At 34.7% G+C, this 24,084-nt stretch overlaps 4 protein-coding genes, 1 long non-coding RNA gene and 1 other non-coding gene across 7 annotated transcripts; 5 read left to right on the top strand and 1 right to left on the bottom strand.

Moving 5' to 3' along the window:
- The first annotated feature begins 2,409 nt into the window (after nucleotides 1–2,409).
- LOC149791422 (uncharacterized) lies at nucleotides 2,410–6,449 on the top strand. Its single transcript, XM_089969954.1, has 2 exons — nucleotides 2,410–2,890; nucleotides 3,701–6,449. The coding sequence occupies exons 1-2, from the start codon at nucleotides 2,673–2,675 to the stop codon at nucleotides 3,948–3,950; spliced, it is 468 nt and encodes a 155-aa protein (XP_089826080.1). The 5' UTR covers nucleotides 2,410–2,672; the 3' UTR covers nucleotides 3,951–6,449.
- Nucleotides 5,186–5,292, bottom strand: LOC149791423 (U6 spliceosomal RNA). Its single transcript, XR_016423604.1, has one exon. It is a non-coding gene; the product is annotated as a U6 spliceosomal RNA (small nuclear RNA).
- Nucleotides 6,450–13,596: 7,147 nt separating the features above from the next.
- On the top strand, nucleotides 13,597–14,777 carry LOC149791421 (uncharacterized). Its single transcript, XR_016423355.1, has 2 exons — nucleotides 13,597–13,813; nucleotides 14,401–14,777. It is a non-coding gene; the product is annotated as an uncharacterized LOC149791421 (long non-coding RNA).
- A 6-nt stretch (nucleotides 14,778–14,783) lies between these two features.
- Nucleotides 14,784–16,995, top strand: LOC149791420 (uncharacterized). The gene is made up of 4 exons (XM_089969968.1): nucleotides 14,784–14,967; nucleotides 15,157–15,249; nucleotides 16,222–16,347; nucleotides 16,736–16,995. Exons 2-4 carry the CDS (start codon nucleotides 15,207–15,209, stop codon nucleotides 16,990–16,992), a joined length of 426 nt encoding a protein of 141 aa, XP_089826094.1. The 5' UTR covers nucleotides 14,784–14,967; nucleotides 15,157–15,206; the 3' UTR covers nucleotides 16,993–16,995.
- Nucleotides 16,996–17,017: 22 nt separating this feature from the next.
- On the top strand, nucleotides 17,018–18,079 carry LOC149791419 (uncharacterized). The gene is made up of 2 exons (XM_089969969.1): nucleotides 17,018–17,524; nucleotides 17,885–18,079. Exons 1-2 carry the CDS (start codon nucleotides 17,351–17,353, stop codon nucleotides 18,077–18,079), a joined length of 369 nt encoding a protein of 122 aa, XP_089826095.1. The 5' UTR covers nucleotides 17,018–17,350.
- A 24-nt stretch (nucleotides 18,080–18,103) lies between these two features.
- LOC149791418 (uncharacterized) lies at nucleotides 18,104–23,721 on the top strand. 2 transcript variants are annotated; one of them, XM_089969966.1, is made up of 5 exons: nucleotides 18,104–18,671; nucleotides 18,945–19,154; nucleotides 19,302–19,556; nucleotides 19,804–20,013; nucleotides 20,327–20,431. In XM_089969966.1, exons 1-4 carry the CDS (start codon nucleotides 18,104–18,106, stop codon nucleotides 19,941–19,943), a joined length of 1,173 nt encoding a protein of 390 aa, XP_089826092.1. In that variant the 3' UTR covers nucleotides 19,944–20,013; nucleotides 20,327–20,431. The 2 variants fall into 2 exon arrangements, with proteins under 2 accessions (XP_089826092.1, XP_089826093.1); XM_089969967.1 differs by lacking the exons at nucleotides 18,104–18,671; nucleotides 18,945–19,154 and adding exons at nucleotides 20,752–21,000; nucleotides 23,452–23,721 and having other exon boundaries at nucleotides 19,419–19,556; nucleotides 20,327–20,580.
- The last annotated feature ends 363 nt before the right edge of the window (nucleotides 23,722–24,084 follow it).

Genomic DNA, 24,084 nt, shown 5'->3' with positions numbered 1-24,084 from the left:
TTTTGTGTCTTGTTATGTATATCTGATTTAATTCATATTTATTTTAATTTAATTATATGTCAGTTTGTTTTTTTTATTCTATTAGATACTATTATAACGTAAATTTTTTCACTAGAGATGATACTTTTTTAGGAGAATTGTTTGACCATGACTGTTAGCTTATAAACACCAGGTGTTGATATAAATTCTGATCTTGTTTTAGAACTTGTAGCTACCTTCATGAACAAGTTCTATTTTATTTTAAAATGATTGGTTGTTTCCAAGGTTGGATTTCACAAGGATTAATTCTTTTGTCTCTGGAAATATTTTGAGGAGTGCTCACACAGAAATTTTGGAAAGACATTGCTTACAAATTCAATTTGGATTTCCAACACCGGAGTGCCATTAATTGTATTTCTACTGTAGATAAGCATAGTACTGACTAAAGCATAAGGCATTGTCATCCATCTTGGATTTTCCGTCAGGATTCGAACTTGAAATTATTAGAACATTTATTACTAGGACTTTTGCCAAATAATTTGTGACTTATTCTGAGATTATTTTTGGATTTGATTCTTGAAACCATAAGTTCTTCACCTTTTTTCATTTTTACAGAATGTTTGCATGAAAATAAATTTTCTGTTAAATCTTAAAAAAGCTTGTTGTTCTTTCTGTGTTACTGTTTATTCGAGCCTAAACACGTAACTGCCTAATGATACCAACTGCCCAAACAAAATATCAGTTGTCTTTCACAATTACACTTAAGCTATTAGCAAATTTTATCTGTGATCCGTTTCTACTGATAATGAGATAAAAGTGTTTGCATGTGTGAGAGAGGAGAGAGATGTATAAATGAATGCATGCTCAAAGTTGTTTCTCTTTCATTTAATGAGAGTATTGGGGCCCCGAGTGGCCGAGTGGTCTAAAGCGCTCTCCGTTATGGATCACTGCCATGTCACCTCTGTCTACGCCGGTTCGAGTCTCGGATTCAGCCAATGTGGGTATGTGAGAAAGCTTTCCAGTACCTTCTCGTGGGTCAGTGGTTCTTTCCAGGGTTTTCTCGGGTTCTTCCTCAACCATTAATACTGGCCGCCATGTATAGCCTATCGTGTGCTGAAAAATGTCGTTAAATCCCACAACAACAACAACATGCTTAGAGTATCAGGTTGGTTTAATAAAACATTAAACGAGAGGCAGAGTCAGGTAGTGATAAGTAACAGAATGTTCTACAGGAGAGAAGATAACACTTCTTGTCACTGGCAAGTTTAAAAAAAGGACACAGTATCCTTATGTAGAAATTATTTTGTGAATTTGTTTTTGCTGAATAACTAAATACACATATCTTGGTAGCATACTACTGCTACTAAAAAGAATATATGTGCAATAATAATAATAATAATAATGCTGTTCAGTTCATATTACATAAATTGGTCATGAACCAGGTTGGATTCTTAAACCTACCTTCAGACGTCATCTGTCTACAAAGGCCAATTTTGCCTTTTCCCATGGGTGGTTGTTGTAGACAGGTTTGACTATGTATAAAGATAAAAGGGATTCCATCTAGGGATGACCAAGTTAGCAGAAGTTGCAAATTTAGAACTTAATGGAAGAATTTTATTTCAAATATATGCAGGAAAAGAAAATTTGTAGATAACAAACGATCCATGCAGAACATACACTGACAATTTCATCAAGATCAGCCCATGTTATACCACTTTTCATTAGTCATGTGCAATTAAGTGGACTATAGTTTTTGAGAATTATGTTTTGACAACAAAATAAAGAAATGATTCTAATGAAATTGTGTACTATTTTAATTTCAGTTAGAAAACAGAGAATATTAGTTCGTTTTATCATATTTTCATATGTGATTTATGAATAATGAATGAGTAGAAATTATCATTGATCTATAGGCCTGCAGTTGAAAGAATGTATGCGAATATATATATATATATATATATATATATATATATATATATATATATATATATATATATATATATATATATATATATATATATATATATATATATATATATATATATATATATATATATATATGTATGTATGTATGTATATATGTATGTATGTATGTATATATATATATATATATATATATATATATATATATATATATATATATATATATATATATATATATATATGGTATAAATAAATAATAATAATAATGAGTGATAAGCAACGACGTCTGTAAAGTTAGGAAACAAGCAGGAACTTAATACTTTTTATTGTTTTTTCATTTCATTTATGAATAATGAATGAGTAGAAAATTATCATTGATCTATATGACTCCAGTTGAAGGAATGTGTGTGTGTGTGTATGTATATATATATATATATATATATATATATATATATATATATATATATATATATATATATATATATATATATTTGTATTATGGTGCTATGGGCCGATTACAATTTGATTATCAATAGTATTGGTATATCAATTAGCTTTATACCAACATTTTAAATGCCATGTTATTTTTAATGCATAAAATAAATAATAATAATAAGAAGAAGAATGATAAGGAACGACTTCTGCAAAATTAGAAATTAAAACAAGAAGGAACTTAATACTTTTTATCGTTTTAAACATTTATGTAACGCTAAGATCACTTTTAAACTTGGAACACTGACCTCGAAGACTGGGTGACCTTCGAGTCAAACATGGAACAAAGTTGGAACAAAAGTCGCAGTTTCATTGGCCACTTTGTTCCAAGTTTGTTCCAAGTTGTTCCAAGTCTTCACCAAAGAAAACGAACCGCCATCAGTGATGTATGTCATTCTCCCAAATTTCAAGAAATTTACAGTATACTCCATATTGGAAAAAGAACAAGCAAACTTCGTCTAGTTGGATTCATATATTTTTTAAAATTCTTATTCAGGTAAATGGGATATGAATTAAAACAATAAACCCCGCTCACCCCGCTTACGTGCTGTTCCGCGACATTGGTTTATATTGCGCTATTACGACATTTTACCTTGCTTGAATCTTACGCTTTTCGTCGATTCGTTTTAGATACCTTTCACCAGAATGGCCCCAGTCTTAGCAATTTTTCTTATATTTGCACTTTTTAGCCAACTCGTCTAATGAAATGAATTAAATATTTATCAGACTTGGAACATATATAGCCATGTTCCTTTCAGAAATCGCTTTTAGTGAACTCAATCGTACAACGATCAGACAAATGTGTCATATACGAAATCTATGTCCGGAAATACTCAATTTGCAGGACGAGTATTTTTATTTAAATATTTGTACTATTTGACACTGTTATCACCCAGAAATAAATTATCATTGTTTTGACTTCTTATAAACATAATCTTATTGCGTTGTCAAGAATGGACAGTAACTTGGAACAGACAAATGTTTTGTTACGGATTTAGCCAAAGTCTTAATATAGATAATCTGTCCTTAAAGAATGAAACGTCGACCAAATATGTTTGTTTTTCATTCTTTGAAATTCATGTAGCTTTGCATATTTTCGTCACTGATTTCTCCATGAACAGACGAAAACATTAACAAGACAAATTTTGGACCAGATAAACATGCTTGATATAACATTTAGTGAATAAACTATAGCCTTGGATTGTATGCTGGATATTTTCCTGTGTTCTAATGTCCTTTTTTTAAACATGTATTCCTTTGAAATATATTCTATTATTTTGTTTTATATTTCTCAATATATCTGCAGGACAATGAACAAAATACCAAAAGTTAGCGCTACCTCAACTGGGTATATCTTGTTAATAGATAGTCAGGAGGCTGTGAGAGTTGACCAAGAAAATGCCAGAAAGGACAGGCCACAGGCCCTAACACAGGACAAAGTACACCAGAGGTCATTAAAGTTAGCAGAGCAGAAAGGCATACACCAAACAGATATGTTTACATTGCTAAAATGGACACTTAATTGTTTATTAATACATTGTTTTGGACGTCTGTAAACTCAAAGGTATTGTGCTACATCAGGACATTCAAGACTATTTGAATTTATTCAGCACGTTCTATAATTTTTGGATCTGTGGTACGATTTTTAGAATTATTTGGGATTTAATTCACAATACTGCAAGTGTATCTTGAATTTTATTTTGTATTTTGAAAAATAAATGACTTGTTGGTTTTAATTAATTCTTTGTTTTGCTTCTTTCTGTGAGATATTTCAAGACCTAGAGTTGTAACAACCTACTTGTGTCAAATATAGTTCAAGGCATGCAATTCTTTTTGAGATTGTTTTACACAAAGTCAAGAAAATTAAATACTATTTTTTTTTTTTTTGATTTTTTTTTTAACGTGTACATTTTCTCGTTCATAAGCTAAAGGTAAGTAACTTTCTGAGAGCATACCATAACACTAAGAGATTTACCTCCCTTGGTCAATTGCTTTATGTATTTCGCCATTATCCGTTTTGTCACCAACTGTTTCCTTTTTTTTGTACGCTAGATATTTTTTTAAAATATGAGGGTTGTTGTTTACTACTTGAATTTGTCAGAGCAAAAGCTTATCCTGCGTTAGTGTCTTCTAAATCTGAGTTTGTTATTTTAGTGTTAACATACAACCCGTCAGGATCGTGCAGCAATTTATATTTATATTTTGGCCTTTTGTTTTATCATTGCCATCCATGTACCTAGGTCATTGGGTTGGCATACATACACTACTAAAAGTTTGCTTTGACACACTGGCCAATTCCATTTTTTCTCTTTGTTTGTGATGATGGTCATTTCGCAGTGAAACATGTCCGAAACATAGGGGCTTGTATTGTTGCTTACACTTTACCTATATACATGTACTATATTGAGTACATGCAATAATAACATGCATATTACAGGTGTACAAGTAAACTGTAAATTTCATAACAGGTGCGGATAAGTTTGATTATGATAGTACGAACCCCTGTTGTCCGGAAAGGGGACGGGGGATGCAAGTTTGGTTATTTTAAGTCAACATTAACTTAGTGGTGTTTAATTTAATTGGAAATATATTTCAAGAATCAAATATAAGTTATGAGCATTTATTTCACAGATTGTCTGCTGGATTGAAATCGTTTTAATTGATCCATGCAGTAAAGTAACGTTATCAAAGGAGCAATTACGCAAAACTAATTGCAGCAAAATAAAATCTACCTGTTGAAAAAGAACGCGTTCTAAACCGTTTGGTAAGTTTTGATGATGAAAATAAAATTAAAAATATGGAACGCTTCACGAATTTGCGTGTCATCCTTGCGCAGGGGCCATGCTAATCTTCTCTGTATCGTTCCAATTTTAATATATGTACTGCCGAAGCAAGTACAATATACTGTGTATGTTGAATTCCTTATAAAATGTGTTATCACATGTTTTTAAAATAACAGGTATAGTGTATTTGCATACGTGTACAAAGCACAAAAACGTTGCAAAATGTTGTAACAGTAATCTCCCTTCATTGCCGGATTTTACCAGGATAAAAAATAAAATAACAATCAACATAGCCTACTTAAGATTCTTTTTGGCTAACACGAGTTTGATTCGCTCCTGATTGGCCTAATTTGTATTATAAAAAAATTAAACATTTGGAATCTTTCAAACATTCAAACAAATTGTTTATGTTGTAAATACGTAAATTTCAGATAAAAGAAATATACAGTATTTAATATACTTTTTGAGCAATAGAAATTATTTTTTTTTTTAAAAAAAAAATACGAACAATAAATATTATAGTTTTTAAAAATTTCCATCATAACGATGAATTTTTTAAAGCATACTTTTGTTCTCAGCCATGTTGTTGAAATTCAAGGTCACGACTAATAGGATTTCGTATCGCTGTTCTCCCTTCCACGGCTTTGATGAATAGAAAAGAGTATCCTAAAACATAGTAATGCACAGAGATGTGCACAGAGATGTAGCATCGTTAATTCTTTAAAGATGCACTTTTGTATTGATAGAACATATTTCCCAGCACTGCGTGTCAAAGAAAGCAATATAAAACGAACCACATGTATACCCTAATTTGTTTCTTTATCACAATTTTCTGCAACTGCATATATAAAACAAATTACAAAAAAAACTTGTACCGCTTTTTTCAGACATCGGTGTTTACGAATCATATTGTTTACATTACTGCATTTAATAACGAAGCTAAAAACGTACACCAGAGAGTGGACCACTTCTTTGAACTTCTTTATATTCTTCTTCATTTCTGTGTTACGTTTTACCCAAGGCTGTTTTAACCATAAGGCACACTAAGCGGCCGCCAGGGGCACCAAGATTGGGGAGGTGCCAAAAACAAAGTACACGGCCAGGTCATTTATTTATTATCATTGAATATTTATACTAAATTATGAAATTAATAAATTATCAAGCCGAATGTGTATTAATATTAACGAACATTTTATAATAAACGATGCCGGGATGGTGGTGGTGCAAGATGGAAGGTTCCCCTCGGGCACTAAATACCTTTGCACAGGCCGTGGTTTTACCAGCAATACATTTGATATGAAACAACGCGCTCAAAAATAGACAATAATTCTTTTTTTAAGTGTTAAAAACACCAGACGTAAAAAACATTAAAGCACAATACAAAAACAAATTTAAAAATCTGATAATAAAAACTAAACATATTAAGAACAAAGCACGATTTAATGAAATATTCAATTTTATCAAACAGATTAAAAGCACTGTAACGTGGGAGAATCATATATCCTCATCATTTACTTACTGACTTTTTATAACGCTCCGGAGGCCTAAGTAGCTATAGCGTCCGCCTCGGATGCGGGAAGTCGCAGGTTCGAACCCAGGCCAAGTCATACCAAGGACATAAAAATTGTACTAGCAGCTGCCTCGCTTGGCGCTCAGCATTAAGAGGTTAGTATTAGGAATGGTTGTTCTGGTGTCAGGATAATGTGACTGGGCGGAAGATGATGATACATGTCTGCGGCATGATGCTCAAGTGCTTGACGTCATTATAAACTGCCACACTGCAGACATCGTAGATATGACTAAAACTGTTAAAACCACATTAAAAATCCAAATCACGCATATATGTCATGATTTCTGTAAGTCCGTTTAAAGATTCTATATGATGGCTGTTTACACGATGAACACGGCTACTAAGCTCCCTGGCAACACAAAATCTACTTCTATTTCTATACATATGGAACTACGGAAAATTTTGCAAACGATGAGAAAGATGTGTAAGAAACAACAATACAGTCTCCAGCACACGGATATATACGAACAAAACGGTGTAGCCTAGGCCATTAAACCAAGAATTTCCACTAATAGACCTATATACATGATGGTTTAGCCCGACTCCAAATGTAGCGGATAACGAGCTACAACTTTACAATGGAAATTGATTTAAACATATCGAATTACACTAAATAAAATGTTTCCACCTAAGGATTACTATTAAAAATTGCCAACCAACATAAACTCTACAGTCACTATATAAGGAATAGCTCACCCAACAAAAACTTCGCGGATGGAAAGTCCCTTAGACTTTTAGAGAGGGCATTCCCCACAGGATATAACTATCCTGATTGATTATGGGAGGGCGTGGGGAGCCCAGAACCTTCCCAGCATGTAACTTCATGGCATGATGTGTCATAGGGGCTAGAAGCTGGACTATAATGTATGTTTCAGTAATATGATATCTGTGGGAGCTCTTGGCCTAACTGTAAACGGGGTATGTTATAGGCAAACAGACTAGGGAGGCAGGCATAAAATACACCGTACATTACATATCCCTTTCTTTAAAAAAAAAAAAATTTAAATCTATTAATGTTAACTTTGTGTATCATTTACAGATTTACAATCTTCTTACATAAAATTTCGATCCTATCTATCATGGTTAATGAGTTACCATGTACAGATCAAACTTTAATTAACATTATATTAAAAAAACAGATAATCTAAAACATGATTAACAGAATTTAAACTTACCATTTATCCTGAACAGACTGAACAAAACTACTTAATATGACGGATGTTAAAAGTCCTTCTCAATTTGAATATTTATCCTTTCTTAAATCAGTACTTTACTTTATTACTGCGTGCCGTTAATCACGGAGAGTTCATCTCAAAAGTTCGAATATGGCTGAATTTCTCGTGAATACTCTTTTTTTTTCTTCAATCCATTCTTGACATTATCCATCAAGTTTTCATGACTCTAGCGATTTCACGCTTAATTTCCTCTTGTTTTCTGTCTGATACCTGTATAGTAGACATTACACCATCTTTGAATCCGTTGGAAAGCATGCAAGTAGTGGTGGCTTATGATAGTTTCAAAATTCATCCGTTTCACCTGTTACATCTGTTTCACTTGTATAGCTACTTCTGCATCACTTGTATTGCTACATCTGCATCACGTGTATTGCAACATCTGTATCACTTGTATAGCTACCTTTGTATCACTTGTATAGCTGCCTCTGCATCACTTGTATTGCTACCTTTGTATCACTTGTATTGCTACATCTGTATCACTTGTACAGCTACTTCTGTATCATGCGTATGTCTATCTCTGTGTAACTTGTATAGCAGCCTCTGCATCTCTTATATTGCTGCATCTGTATCACTTGTATGCTACCTCTGTATCACTTGTATTGCTGCATCTGTATGTCTTGTATAGCTACCTCTGTGTCACTTGTATAGCTACCTCTGTATCACGTGTATAGCTACCTCTGTGTCACTTGTATAGCAGCCTCTGCATCTCTTATATTGCTGCATCTGTATCAAGTGTATAGCTACCTCTGTATCACTTATCTGTATCTCTTCTATAGTTACCTCTGTATCACGTGTATAGCTACCTCTGTGTCACTTGTATAACTGCATCTGTATCACGTGTATAGCTACCTCTGTATCACTTGTATAGTTGCATCTGTATCACTTGTATAGCTACCTCTGTATCACGTGTATAGCTACATCTGTGTCGCTTGTATAGCAGCATCTGCATCTCTTATATTGCTGCATCTGTATCACTTGTATAGCTACCTCTGTATCACTTGTATAGCTGCCTCTGCCTCTGCGTCACTTGTATAGCTACCTCTGTATCCCTTGTCTTGCTACTTCTGTATCATTTGTATAGCTACGTCTGTATAACGTGTATGGCTACCTGTACATGGTTTGTATTGCTACCTCTGTATCACTTGTATAGGTACCTCTGCATCACTCGTATGGCTACCTCTGTGTCTCTTGTATTGCTACCTTTGTATCATTTCTATAACTACCGTTATATCACTTGTATAACTACTTATGTAGCACTTGTATAGCTACATCCGTATCACTTGTATTGCTACCTCTGTAGCATTGTATAGCTACCTCTGTGTATCTTGTATTGTAACTCTGGATCAGTTGTATAGATACCTCTGAATCACTTGTATAACTACTTCTGCATCACTTTTATAGTTACCTCTGTATCACTTGATTGTCAGTAATCTCTGAAATCCAGTCCCGTTTTACCTCGGTATCACTTGTTTGTCTGACGTTTAGAGAGGGTAGTCCCCACAGGATATAACTATTGATTATGGGAGAGAGTGGGAAGCCCAGAACCTCCCCAGCATCTATCTTCATGGTATGAGGTGTCATAGGGGCTAAAAGCTGGACTAAAATGTTATGTTTCAGTAATATGATATCTGTGGGAGCTCTTGGCCTAACTGTAAACGGAGTATGTTATAGGCAAACAGACTAGGGAGGCAGGAATAAGATATACCGTACATTACATCACCCATTCTTAGAAAAAAAAAAGATTAAAATCTATTAATGTTAACTTTGTGTATCATTTACAGATGTACAATCTTGTTACATAAAACTTCGATCCTATCTATCATGGTTAATGAGTTACAATGTACAGATCAAACTTTAATTAACATTATAAAAAGAACAGATAATCTAAAACACGATTAATAGAAATTAAACTTACCATTTATCCTGAACAGACTGAACAAAACTACTTAATATTACGGATGTTAAAAGTCCTTCTCAATTTAAATATTTATCCTTTCTTAAATCAGTACTTTACTTTATTACTGCGTGCCATTAATCACGGACAGTTCATCTCATAAGTTCGAATATGGCTGAATTTCTCGTGAATACTCGTTTTTTCTCTCCCTTCCATCCATTCTTGAGAGTATCCATCACGTTTTCATGATTCTGTAGCGATTTCACGCTTAATTTCCTCTTGTTTTCTGTCTGATACCTGTAAAGTAGACATCACACCATCTACAAATACCTCCACTTCCGTTCTCTAGATCATCAGCTCCGTATTATTTAATGGAGCTCGTGACAATGTATCCGTTGTAAACATTTCTTTTCCAGGCGTATAAATAAGACAAAGCTCGTACTTCTGAACTCATAGTCGCAATCGTTGATGTCTTCGCGGACACTTGTTGAATCAGTTGGAAAGCATGCAAGTAGTGGCGGCTTATGATAGTTTCAAAACTCATCTGTTTTACCGTATTAATATGTATGTGCTACATCTGTTTCACTTGTATTGCTACCTTTGTATCACTTGTATAGCTACTTCTGCATCACTTGTATTGCTACCTTTGTATCACTTGTATTGCTACATCTTTATCACTTGTATAGCTACCTCTGTATAACTTGTATAGCTATCTGTACATGATTTGTATTGCTACCTGTGTATCACTTGTATAACTACCTCTGCATCACTCGTATAGCTACATCTGTGTCTCTTGTATTGCTACCTTTGTATCATTACTATAGCTACCTTTATATCACTTGTATAGCTACTTTTGTAGCACTTTTATAGCTACCTCTCCATCACTCGTATAGCTACCTCTGTGTCTCTTGTATTGCTACCTTTGTATCATTTATATAGCTACCTCTATATAATAATAATGACCTTATTTAAAGAGGGTAACACAATTAGCTAAAAACTAATCTTCCTTGAGGCCCTCATACAAGGGAATTTATTTATTTTAGCTGCATCTCTGACGCCACTGGATATATTGGGTTTGGAAGGAGGAAATAGAGTGGGCATTTCTAATCTCAACTGGAATACTATTCCAGAGCAGAGTTCAAGAGTATTGGAAACTTTTTTTTAAAATAATTCCTTATTTGGTTTGGGAATTTTATACTGTTTAGTAGACATGGATCGCAGGTGGGGAGTATTACCAGGTTGCCTATACTGTAATAGTGATTGTAAATATTCAGGAACACTATTCTGAGATGCACAGATGCAGATGTCAAGGCAAGGATCGGAAAGGCGAGAGCAGCTTTCATACAGCTCAAGAACATCTGGAGCTCCAATGAAATTTCCTTATCTACCAAGATCAGACTGTTCAACTCCAATGTGAAGTTAGTCCTATTGTATGGAGCAGAGACCTGGAGAACCACCAAGCAGAGACCTGGAAAATCACCAAGTCGACCTTCATCAACAGCTGCCTAAGAAGAAATCTTCAGATCCGCTGGCCAGACACAATCAGCAACACCAACCTGTGGCAGAGAACCTCCCAGCTTCCAGTAGAGGACGAGATCAAGAAGAGAAGCTGGGGTTGGATAGGACACACCCTACGTAAGCCGCCAACCAATATTACCAGACAGGCATTGAAATGGAACCCTCAAGGCAAGCGTAGAAGGGGACAACCAAGAAACACCTGGCGACGCGACCTTGAGGCGGATATCACTAAGATGGGTCACACCTGGAGTCAGCTTGAAGGGATGGCACGGGACAGAAGCCTCTGGCGATCTTTTGTGGGCGGCCTATACCCCGGCAGGGGTGACGGGCAAAACTAACTAACTATTTTGAGATATCCTGTACATTAATTTGGCTTTCCTCAAACAGATTTGGTCTTTATTAGGTAATATTTTTAACCTACCAGCTACATTTTCCTTGAATTCGTTTTGGATTGATATTAGCCCAAATGCCCTTTTTTGAAGATGTGCCAGCTTTGCTATGTTTTTATCATATGAATTACCCCATACTGTACTACAATAGTCCAAATAGGGTTGTATGTAACTGTTATAAAATAGCTTTCTGTGCCTTTCAGGGAGAAAATGTCTTATCCTACTGAGAAGCCATAATTTGAATTTACTTTTTTTAACTGATATGTTTGATATGTTCAGTCAATGATAGGTTATTATCTACCAGAACACCAAGTAGTCTATCATGACAGACCATTTGTAAATTTGTATCCTTCCATGACAGACATCAAGATTTGTCCTTCTTTGCCGTGTTGAGATAAGAAATATTTTAGTTTTACCAGTATTTACCACCATGCCATTGCATGTGCACCAGTTTTCCAGTTTGTTTAGGGCATTCTGGAAAGAAATTTCGAGTTCATGCTTTGTGTTTTGGATGTCTGACAATGGAGTGTCATCTACATAGAGATCTGTAGATGATATTGAGTCTAATAGTACAAGTGGTAGGTCATTAATAAATAAAATGAATAGTAATGGACCTAAAATTGAGCCTTGTTGTACTCCATATCTAATTGTTTCAGGTTCAAACAGAACATTATTTATGTAAACATGTTGTGTTCTCTCACTTAAGTAAGAAGTAAACCATCTAATTGTTCTTTCATCACACTGGTATCACTTCGAGTTAAACATGGAACAAAACATGGAACAAACTTGGAACAAAATTCGCAATTTCACTGGCCACTTTGTTCCAAGTTTGTTCCAAGTTGTTCCAAGTCTTCACCAATGAAGATGAACCTCCATCATTGACGTATGTTATTCTCCCAAATTTCAAGAAATTTACAGTATACGCCATATTGGAAAAAAAACAAGCCAACTTCGTCAAGTTGAATTCATATATTTTCTTAAATTCTTATTCAGGTTAGTGGGATATGAATTAAAACAGGGGGACGGGGGATGCAAGTACGGATAAATTTGGTTATTTTAAGTCAACATTAACTTAGTCGTTTTTAATTTAATTGGAAATATATTTCAAGAATTAAATAGAAGATAGGAGCATTTATTTCACAGATTGTCTGCTGGATTGAAATTGTTTTAATTGGTCCATGCAGTAAATAACGTTATCAAAGGAACAATTACGCAAAATTAATTGCAGCAAATAAAATCTACCTGTTGAACATGAATGCGTTCTAAACTGGTAAGTTTTGATAACGAAAATAAAAAAATATGGAACGCTTCACGAATTTGCGTGTCATCCTTTGCGCTTAATTGAAGCCGAAATTTGTGGAAAGGTTTCCAAGATTTAACCAATCGTAATCTTGGATTTTTCCAAGATATTTCCAAGATTTGACCAACAGGATAGCTGGATTTTTCCAAGATATTTCCAAGATTTGACCAATAGGATAGCTAGATTTTTCCAAGATTGGAACATCCCTTGCGCTTAATTGAAGCCGAAATTCGTGGAAAGGTTTCCAAGATTTAACCAATCGTAATCTTGGATTTTTCCAAGCTATTTCCAAGATTTGACCAATAGGATAGCTAGATTTTTCCAAGATTGGACCTTGCCTCGTTTTGATTTTTATTCTAGTCGCTAAGGTATTAATTTCCGCCATTTTGTCCTGACGATTCGAAATTTCTAAAACATTTTTCTTGGGATTTTCACAATTTTCATAGTTTTGTACAGGCGAGTGGATTTATTTATTAGAGATATTGGATTTCTTTGTGGTTCTGAAAGAGATTTATTCACTAAATTTAGCATTTACATAGATAGTAGGAATCTAGGTCAAATTAACTGTAGCGATTAACATGTATACAGTACTGTAGTGTAGTATAGGCCTACAGTAGAGTTCATCTCGTCTAGGTCTTTTTCTCCTGTTGTACTATTGATTTGATATATTTCTTTGCGAAGGAATTTTAATCAAAATGATAAAAAATGAGTATAGAATGTAGACAGTCAGGTATAACTTTTAATGTTTCAATGGTGTTAACGTTAAAGGTACGATGCAGTACCGTGTTATACATTGTTATGATAAGGCAGCGAGTGAATACATAATATTTAGGTTGCGTACTTTATGACAGAAATTAATAAATTAACGTGATTAATAAAGCAGATACATTGACTAAATAGTTGAATATATCGGATAGCTGTTTATTGCCTGGTGAAGGAGGGTTGGATTGGTCGGACGTTTAGATCCGATAGTGTTAGCAACATTTTGAACACCAGTGGTTAATTTATATCGTTTTTTTTTTTCTTCTTTATTAATATATTTATTTTTTGTTTTGTTTCATGCTCAAATTCGTTTTCGTTAGGAAAGAAAAAGAAGAAAGAAGATCGTTTATATTCACATTAAAACACCCCACCCCCTGGTTTATAACCAGAGTATGTGAACCATGAATATAGATGTATTATGTTTGTAGGTTGTCTTTTTTTAAAACACAGATTTTATATAGTTGATTATTTTACATAAATAATTTGAGAGCATAACAATTCAAATTAGTGATGTTGACTTCTAACATCCATATATTAATATATTTTGTTTTTCAGACATGGATGCAAGGATCAAGTTTAGAAGATTGCATGAATGGCAGTTGTATTTTGGTTACAGAGAAGTAGCCAAGCAGGTGGCTCAGGCAAACAAATCTGCATTGTCTGGTAACTGTCTACCACCAGCTATTGTGAGGCAAAATGCTCTTGTTTATGTTCACAAAAATGGAGGAGATATAAAAAATGATTTGCTTGTCCTTGGTCAGCATGTTCTGCAGTTTGGGGCATACGGGGACAAACATTTAAGTGGATGTTAGAAAATGGTCTTGGATATGCTGCATGGTTGGTAGCTGGCTTTCGTGGAGAAAGACCTGTTGATATGCCATTGAGTCAGAACAAGTTCCACTTGAAGTATTATGTAGAATCATTTCCCGAAGGTTGAGAGAAAGAAAAAGGAATGCCTTTCAAAGACATCAGGATTACTGCCTCAAGAGCGTGTCAAACCAGGTCAAACCACATCAGCATCACTATCATCACCTTTGTTTGGGCGACCATTATCGAAACATGCAATAAAATGCAAGCTGCAGAAACTTGCATCACAGAAGTTAAAGTCTCCAGTTAAAACTGGTAATTTTTTACGGTACCATTATATATACATGTATATAATTAGTTCTATTGTAAGTCATGTAAAATAATTGATAACAATGTGATCATTTTTTACAATTTAAATTGGGGGGGTGGATTTCAGTTACTGTCTATTGTAAATGTTCTTCTAATTGTATATATAGATACTACATATATCCTGTAAATTTACAGTTGACTCCAGCAGTATTGATGAAGCCGATGACTATGAACTTGTTGCTGCCATGGATAGATTTGAAGCTCAAGCTAGTCAGTCAGGTATACAAGGTAATGTGTTAGATGATGGAAGAGTTGTAAAATGAACATGACAGAACAAGATGTATTGAAATCATAATTTGTAATATTTCTTGTACTTTTCATACTAATCTATTTCTTTTTACCTTCTAGGGTCTTAAAATGACAGTTGATTATAAATTTTGTTTGTCTGCCATACTTAAAAAGCCCACATCACAATAAAATTACTTAAGTTATGTGTCTAGTTTTTGTATAGTTTATTCAAGAAAACATAGCATTCTATACATTCTATACCATTTACAAAGTACATTATATTTTCATGTTATGATTTTGTTTATATTTAGACTCAAGCATTTTATAAAGGTAAGAGATCTTAAATAATATTTGGTGTTGGAATTTGTCACATTTTATTTCATTTTCTTCTCCTGTAACCTGCTTAATAATGTCTTACTAATATATATATATATATATATATTCCCTTCTGTTACTGTCTTAAGAATTGCAAATCACTTGCTTATATGTTCTTTAAACTACATGTTGTTTCAGGCTTCTAGTAAAAATGCTGAAATATAGCTATTATAGTGCAGTATGGTTGTGGCGGTGTTGGTGTTAAGATTTTTTTAATTATTACTTATGCTTAATTACATTTTGTTTATTAGTTGTTTAAAAAGAAATGTTTATTTTTGTTTTAGTGCACACTGTCTAGCATAATTGAATTTTAAAAACTTGAAAATAAAATGTTTTGATTGTAAATCAATAATACAAGAGTCATTATGTAAATGAGTAGTGAAAAATGTTGCTATTGTTAGAATGACTTAATTTTTATCTTAGTTTTTGCTAAGTGACTCTTAGGTGTTATCGAAAATATCTGAATGAAAATTATTTCTCATTGTCTGACTGATTAATATTCCATTGTACATGTTAACTGTTTTCACAATGAAAATATTCAGGATAATTATCTTTATTGTTTTAACTTTAATATTTTATTGTTAATCTCACTGGCAGTTGCACAGCTTTCTGCTGAGGTACAGGTACCTTCATCAAAAAGTACAGAAAGTACAGTCCCCAATGAGATGGAAAAGACTTCATGTAAGTCTTCCGCTGTGTCAAGTACAGATGTATCAAATAAAGGTACATATTTTCATGCAAGCATTTATTATTGTAGTTATTAATGTACAGCCATTGTTCAAACCACATATTTTTCTTATTGGTTTGTTGTTTAGTTGGTTTTTTGGTAAGACTACAATTTGTACATTTCATGCGTATGATCTGACTTGGTAGTTAAATGGTGGAATACTTTCCACATACTTGGAGAGACATGTGATTATTGTTTTTGTGTATATAATTCTTTACCACTGAAGACACCTTTATTGTCAGCTGGGTAAATGGCACAATTTATTTGGTGTCTGTCAGTAGCATTAGAAACATTGGTGCATTGTTATGTGAATGTCATGATTCTAGCTCACCTGGTAATTACCTTTTTTTAAAATAATTTTGTTGCATTTCTGTATATTCAAAGATACCTTATTGCCACTGGGCTGGAAACAGTCACTTCCCTCAGCTGACCATCAGTGGATATCAAAGGCACTTTTCAAAGTGTCCAAGAAAGGAAAGCCAGAATTGGACTGGGATATACTCAACAGGCTTTGGTGGTACCCACCACAGCCCAGCCTGGTATGCAGTCAGTCACCTAATCCTGGTTGTTATTTTGCACAGCAATTACTACTGTGGATGCCAAAAAAACTGGCGCCTTCGAATCCAGTGTCCGTTCTGTGAAAAACGGGACCTGACTTCCGCAGGAATATATCCACGTGTTCGCCAGGTCCTTGATATTGATGAGTATTACAACCTTGCTTCAGAGTATTTAGAATGTTCTAGCTGTAAGTAGAAGGTGATAAGCTGGAGTGGTGCCATTACTAAGCAACTGGATGTTGATCACCATTTGCAATTTCCAGTTCTACTGACCTACAGATATGCTTGTGACATCCAGGTAATTAGATTGTTACGGCAGCGTGGTCTTGGAAACAGTGCCAGTCAGCTGCAGCGGAAACTTAAAGAACAGCATAGTGAAGCATGGTTGCAGAAAGTTGCACATTACCTTACTGACTGTCAGGCATTTGTTACCGATAATGCAATGGTATTGGTAAACAAACCAAACTTTGAGGATCCACCAACACTGATACCAGTCCCAACGTATAAGTGGCTACAGACAGTCTACTGCAGTGATGTGCTTCTCAGGCTGGATGAGGTCAAGGCTGCCATTACCTCAACATTTGGCACAATATTAAAAATGGATTCAACAAAAAAGGTAATATTTGAAACTGTACCTAACAATAACCATATAGTTCACTCAGTGTTATCATTTCAGCAATTCAAGACTTGTATACACAGAATTCACAGATGTAAAAAAATTAATATTTAACAAAGACAGACTGTAACGATAGTTATGAAGGAACAAACTTTCTCATTATAATCACAAAGAAAAAATGCCTGATGACCTCTAGTAACACATTTATATATTCATCCCATTACCTTGCAATTTCAGGGTAGATAACATATGAATCAGTAAGTGTATAAAGCAATAATTTAAAATACCCTCATATTGATCTAAGATATTTTTTGAAGGATGTATATTAAATAATATCTGTATTTTGCTTCTGATCACCAGGTTGTGAAAAAACTTGCTGGGCACAGTGCAGGAACTGCATCTTGGGCCACAAATATAGGGAATGAATATGGTCAGGTGCTGATGAGTGTTTTGACAACTAGCGAGGGGTATGGACTTGAGCCAATGGTCAGTGGAATTGTACAGCGATACAGGTCAGCTGGTGTTTCAACGCCAGGACTGCTGTATGTTGATTGAGATTGCTGTGGAGGTAGGAGAACCATGTTTTCAGTTTGGCCTGATCTAAAGATTCATGTAGATGTCTGGCACTTCATGAGAAGATTTTCTTCAAGCTGTATCACTGATGCCCACCAACTTTATGGTATCTTCATGGGTCATCTTTCAGCCTGCATTTTCGAATGGAGTGCTGATGATTTAAGTTGGCTGAAGTCAGCAAAACGTGCAGAGATGAGATCAAGAAACATCATGGATCCCACTGATGCTGACGTTATGAAGACCATAACAAAGAAAGAGCTATCTCTGCATTGCAGGCGCCGAACAAGAGGAGTTGAGGTCACAACCAAGCTCATTAAAGACCTTTTGGAGGCATTTGAAGGTGACAAGGGAACCGACATACTGGGTGTTCCACAGCTGGACAAAGAAAGAATCATGGCGATTTGGGATACCCAGAAAAAACATATAGCTTGTATACAAGACGCAGAAGGTGTTCAGCTGTACACCCAGATTGACCATCTGACAAAGGGAGGGATACAGCTACCTGTTTACAGATGTGCAAGAGGCTCCACATCATTAGAGTCATTCCATCTACATTTAAACCATTTTATTCCAGGTGAATATTTACTCTGTTACGAGTTGTGAAAAAACAGGTTCTGATTAACAACATAATTGTCACTAATGTTTCAGTTTCATAAATTATGCTGTAATAAATTAAGTTCTTGACATTTTGAGATATTTAAATCTTTTCTGCAAGTCAAGCAATGATTACTAAAAATTCTCACATCCACATAGACCTCCTTTCCATAACTTTGAATGAATGATATGACATTTTCAAATCGTATTACTAGAAATGCCTGGATTTTTTAAATATTGTTTCTGATTTTAGGAAAAAGTGCAAGCGATATGCATTTCGAAGCTTATTTGTTAGAGGGGTTGGTGCGATGGAATGAAGACAGAGCATCTGCAGCTGTCAGTGAAATCACTCATGAACCACAGTCATACAACGGTCTGATTCGTCTTGCTGTCAATAAACTTGGAAGCACCGTTTTGGGGAAACAGTTTAATCCTTCATACAAAGAACCTCAAAAATACACAGGTACACATTGCAGTTTTTACTTTATACTGTTCTTCCATTTCATTATTTGAAGACTGCCTTCTGTACATGATGCCTAATGTATGCTTCTCACAAATATTAATACAGCATGGTCTAGCATGTTAATTACTATGCAAACTTTTGTTATAGGTGAACTGATTGGAGTGGAGTATTTGTTCAGCCAAACTGGTCAAGTCTATTTTACTGTCGACCCTGATGGACCTGAAGCAGAGCAGCTGGAAATAAGCGAGGCAATTGAAGATGATGATGAAGGATTTCAGGAAAGTGATATGGAAGACCCAACAATTTCCTTGGACCAGCCAGTTTCTCATATCATAATTGGCAACAAATGTACCTTGAATGCACTTAAGGATGCAACTAATTCAGAGCAACGTACACAAGAATGTATGTATAGAATTACTTTCTCTGCAAATTTCCATCAAGCATTGTGAGCAACATATAATTGATATGTTTTCTTTTCTGATTGTTGTCTCAAAAGAATATTGTGTTCGGTTATGAGCATATAATTCCTGTAACTTAAGACAATTAAAACAGGTTTTGAAAATCATCTTTTTTCTGATTAGCATGTAATAGTCTTTAGAAATGTCAAATATAAAAGGTTCATGTGCATTTTCTTCTCTATTTATTGTAGTGTTCAAAGTAGTCAGCATGACAAGTTTCAGAACACAGTTATCACCAGTGAAGATTATTTCCCCTGAAGCACCAACAGCTGAGAATGGCTTCTCTAAATGTTGCAGCAATGACAACATATCCAGAGACAAGTTCCTCTAGTAATGTCATACCAGAGTTGGAAACTAACGCAAGAGTGTTTCTTCCAGACAACTCATTAAACAGTGATGATGTATGTAGTGTTTTAATACATTACCATAACTTAAAGAAAGCCGTTTAGGAGAATTTTTCTCCATAACTTAGCATGAAGATATCTGACAGTGTAAAAGTATTTCTCTTACTGGTTAGAATAAAGGCGAATAAGTGTATGTAAAATAAAAGGCGATACAACAGGGTAAATGTTGATTTATTTTAAACATCATATGCAGAATTTATGAAAACTGGAAAGTAGTATATTGCTTAGTCAAAACTAATAAACCATATCATATTTTTCATCAGGCAGAATAGCAATATATAAGTACATATTTTCTGATATTTCCTTTCAGGAGTCAGTTGGACCAAAAAACATTCCTGGGTATGGACAAGTGGAGGCCTTGGCAGAGACCCTGTTCAATTTGCGAACAACTAATGGAGCCTTAACAAATGAAGAGGCAAATAAAATTATAGCCCTTTGGAACAGTCTTGCTCCATATGACAAGCAGCCAACACGCTTTCCTCCTCGCTATCAAATCAGACTGATACAAAGCAGATTTAAAAACTCAAAATCAACTGTTGCCCCAGGTGTTGAAAGCACTAAAAGGTTAGAATAAATTTGTGGGAGGTGCAGAACATATTTACAGTTATTTGTATAAATCACTTTACTTCATCATCATAAAGTTTGTTACTTGCAGAGCAATTTTTAATAATTTATAGACCTTCATTCAGTTCTACAAAAACCTGAAAGTATATTAGTTACTTCATTTTCTTTCAGGTGCATTCTGGGTCAAAATTCCAGTCTAGCTCAGTGGCCCAACTGCAACAGATATGTTGAGTGTCTGGTCTCCAAACTGTGTAATTGTTTTCCCTCAACAAGACGTGTCCAAGGCCATTCAACACTGAGGTGGACACTCATCTGCAGGGCTTACAAGGACATTCGATGGAAGATCCCAAATAATGCCCTGGTCATGAGGGAAACAGCCATACATCTTGTAGAAATAAACCAAACAACACTGACACAGTGGTAAGTAGTAAATATCTTCATTCTTATTTTTGTTGTTGTAGTGTAAGTGTCAGTCTTTGTGCAATATCGAACACTCATATTTTCATTATTTATTATAATTTTTTCCATATAGCAGTAGGTGTTACAAATGTAAAGAATTTGTATTATTCATGGTCAGAAAGTTTCTTCTGTCAGTAAATAAGATATAAAATAATTGGGTTTTTCATTCTTGTGTATTCTTTGCATTGTACATTTATTATATTTACTGGTTCAAGGTGCTAAAAGAAGTCAAAGAAAGAGGAGAAATTCATCTTGGAGCAATGTTTATCACTACCAACTCTGCCACTTTGTACATCAGAGCCTCTGCCATCACCAGTTCAAAAGCCAGTATCAATGCCGGCTCCATCCATTAAAGAATCCATCTCTTGCCAATGATTACTGCCATCACCAGTTAAAGCCAGTATCAATGCCAGCTCCATCCATTAAAGAATCCTTCTTTTGCCAATGATTACTGCCATCACCAGTTCAAAAGTCAGTATCACTGCCAGCTACATCCATTAAAGAACCATTCGTTTTTCTCTTGCCAATGAATACTGCCATCACCAGTTCAAAGTCAGTATTGCTGCCAGCTCCATCCATTAAAGAACCATGTTTTTTCTTGCCAATGAATATTGCCATCACCAGTTCAAAAGCCAGTATCGCTGCCAGCTCCATCCATTAAAGAATGGACTTTTTCCCCACCAATAAATACTGCTGGTCAGCCAAAACCTAGATACAACCAGTACGTATTGCTTATCAGCCTACAGTATGTACCTCAGATGAACTGCCACATTGTTCTCAGCCACAAATTAAATATCCTGCCCTACCACCAAGTACAAAGTGGTATAGAAAACAAAAATTAGAAAGAGAGGCAGCTGGTATTCCATGTAGGAAATATGTCAGAAAGACTGACGTCATCATGTGCAGAAAGTGTGGAAAAGCAAGACGCAAAGATCATAAGCAATATTTTGGAAACTGGTTTTGTTCACTAACATCTGTAGAGACATATGAAGAATGGAGAACCCGACTGGGAGAAAAATCCTATAAGAAGAAGATGGTTTGGAGAAATATTATGTCCAGTAGGAAGAGTTTGAAACATGAAATGGCTTTCTCAGGAGTACAGACACCTTAACAACAAGCAACTTAAAAAATCATAATGCTGCCTAACTTATTAAGTTAGAAGGTCCCAAGCAGAGGGAGATTTTTTAGCATGTTCGGTAAGTATCTATTTTTAAAGATGGGGGAATGTAAAAATCTTACTTCTCACATGGAACTCAAGACATTAATTTTTTGACCCAGTTTATTAAACTACCTGTATATCACATGGAAAGGAAGGATAAATAACTGGATAAATATCCTATTTCAGGTGGACGTTTAAATTCTGTACAGCTGATCTATTTCAATTGACCTCTGGTATCACTGACATGTAGGTTGCAAGAGTTGTGTAGTTACGTGAATAGGAATGCAAATGGACAGATCCAGGTCAAATTTCAGTAACGATGTACTTTCGTCTCGTCTGTCAACGGATTAAAGACATAACGAATGCTGTGATCACAATTTCTGAGAAAATAAATCATATTGCTGGTCGGCTAGTAAGCAGCTACCCCATGCCGACACCAAATGGTGTCAGCGAATTCTAACTTTTCGATAGGGTATGGACTCGGACCCTACACCCCAACATAAATGTCAAAATATAAAAAAATGGGCTGGCAAGGGTCAGAGGAAACTTGGACTAAGGGATCATTACATCCGATGTTGATACTGTTATGTATATTTGATTTACTTGTATCTGATTTAATATATATTTATTTCAATTTAATTGTTTGTCAGTTTTATTTTATTTTTATATTTTTCATTACATGATATTGCAATGTAAATTTATTCTCTAGAGGTACTACTCTTTTCAGAAAATAAATTTTGACCTCTACTGATAGTTTAGAAACACCAGGTGTTGATCTAAATCCAGACCTAGTTTTAAAATTTGTGGCAATCACGTAAACAAGTTCTATCTTTATTTTAAAATGATTGGTGGTTGTCGAGGTCATGATGGGACTTCGTCTTTAAGATGTAAATAATTTTTTATATTTTTATTTCTTAGAGTAAAATGATTGGTTTTCGTCAGGGTCACACTGGGTGTACGTGATTTTTTAGCAGGTACATAGTTTCTATAAGCTTCGAGAAGATGATCACGTGACCCCTTGTTTACGTTAAGAAGACTTATAACCTATCTTTTAGAGAATTCTCAGTAGAAGCTGGGTTGTTAAACTGTAAGTTGGATGTTGTGCTGTTTGAAGTTATTTAAAATTACATGGATTGGAATTATTTCAAATTACTTGGATTCAAAAGGATTAATTCTGTTATTTTTCTGGAAAATACGTGTGCTCCTGTCAACTTTTTGAACAAGGAAAATGTTTTATACAATTTTTTTTTCAGCTATCAGAAACCGGAGTGATAATTCTTGTTTCTACAAGGAACTGTGGAATTCAACACTACAGATTTCACCATACGTCATCGTCTTGCATCTTGGATTCTTCGTCGGGATTCGAACTTGACATCAGTTTGAGCATTTTGTTATTAGGACTTCAAAAATTGTATTCGTGGATTATTCTTGGATTATTTTTGGATTTGATTCTATAAAACCGTCAGTTCATATTTTTTTTTCATTTTTACAGAATTTTACCAGGGAAATAAATTATTGTATTTTTCAAAGCTTGTTGTTTTCACTCTTGTGTTACTGTTTATTCGAAATTAAAAATGTGACATAAGAATAACTTGACACATACGCCGTAAATTCTAAGGATGTGAGCGCGCCAATCAGATGAGTCAGTATGAGTCGCCGTAGCGGACAAAAACTGGTCCAATCAGAACGTTGCCGTTGAAAATTTAATGTCATATGTCCAGAATTCCAATTTCATGTGTTGTTTCAAAAATTCTTGTCCTTAAAGTTCCATTTTCTATGTCGACATTTTAGATTGTATCTGTTGAATTAAACAGCAGTGGTTGAAAGTTACATTTTCTATGTCGAGGTTTTATATTGTGTCTTTTCAATTACACAGCGGTGGTTGA

This window comes from Sinohyriopsis cumingii, chromosome 9 (assembly GCF_028554795.1).
Source record: "Sinohyriopsis cumingii isolate HCF-2022 chromosome 9, ASM2855479v2, whole genome shotgun sequence".
NCBI classification, from domain to species: domain Eukaryota; kingdom Metazoa; phylum Mollusca; class Bivalvia; order Unionida; family Unionidae; genus Sinohyriopsis; species Sinohyriopsis cumingii.
This window is presented reverse-complemented; position numbering and strand designations above follow the sequence as displayed.

What these genes read in the sequence shown, in the direction of transcription:
- LOC149791422 (XM_089969954.1), top strand. Translation starts at nt 2,673, where the DNA reads ATGGAACAAAGTTGGAACAAAAGTCGCAGTTTCATTGGCCACTTTGTT. An exon ending in TTTTTAAAATTCTTATTCAG is followed by an intron (nt 2,891 to 3,700) that starts GTAAATGGGATA and finishes ATATATCTGCAG; the next exon opens with GACAATGAACAAAATACCAA.
- LOC149791420 (XM_089969968.1), top strand. Translation starts at nt 15,207, where the DNA reads ATGGATAGATTTGAAGCTCAAGCTAGTCAGTCAGGTATACAAG. An exon ending in TAGTCAGTCAGGTATACAAG is followed by an intron (nt 15,250 to 16,221) that starts GTAATGTGTTAG and finishes TCTCACTGGCAG; the next exon opens with TTGCACAGCTTTCTGCTGAG. An exon ending in TACAGATGTATCAAATAAAG is followed by an intron (nt 16,348 to 16,735) that starts GTACATATTTTC and finishes GTATATTCAAAG; the next exon opens with ATACCTTATTGCCACTGGGC.
- LOC149791419 (XM_089969969.1), top strand. Translation starts at nt 17,351, where the DNA reads ATGGTATTGGTAAACAAACCAAACTTTGAGGATCCACCAACACTGATA. An exon ending in AAATGGATTCAACAAAAAAG is followed by an intron (nt 17,525 to 17,884) that starts GTAATATTTGAA and finishes TCTGATCACCAG; the next exon opens with GTTGTGAAAAAACTTGCTGG.
- LOC149791418 (XM_089969966.1), top strand. Translation starts at nt 18,104, where the DNA reads ATGTTTTCAGTTTGGCCTGATCTAAAGATTCATGTAGATGTCTGGCAC. An exon ending in AGAACCTCAAAAATACACAG is followed by an intron (nt 19,155 to 19,301) that starts GTACACATTGCA and finishes CTTTTGTTATAG; the next exon opens with GTGAACTGATTGGAGTGGAG. An exon ending in AGAGCAACGTACACAAGAAT is followed by an intron (nt 19,557 to 19,803) that starts GTATGTATAGAA and finishes TATTTATTGTAG; the next exon opens with TGTTCAAAGTAGTCAGCATG.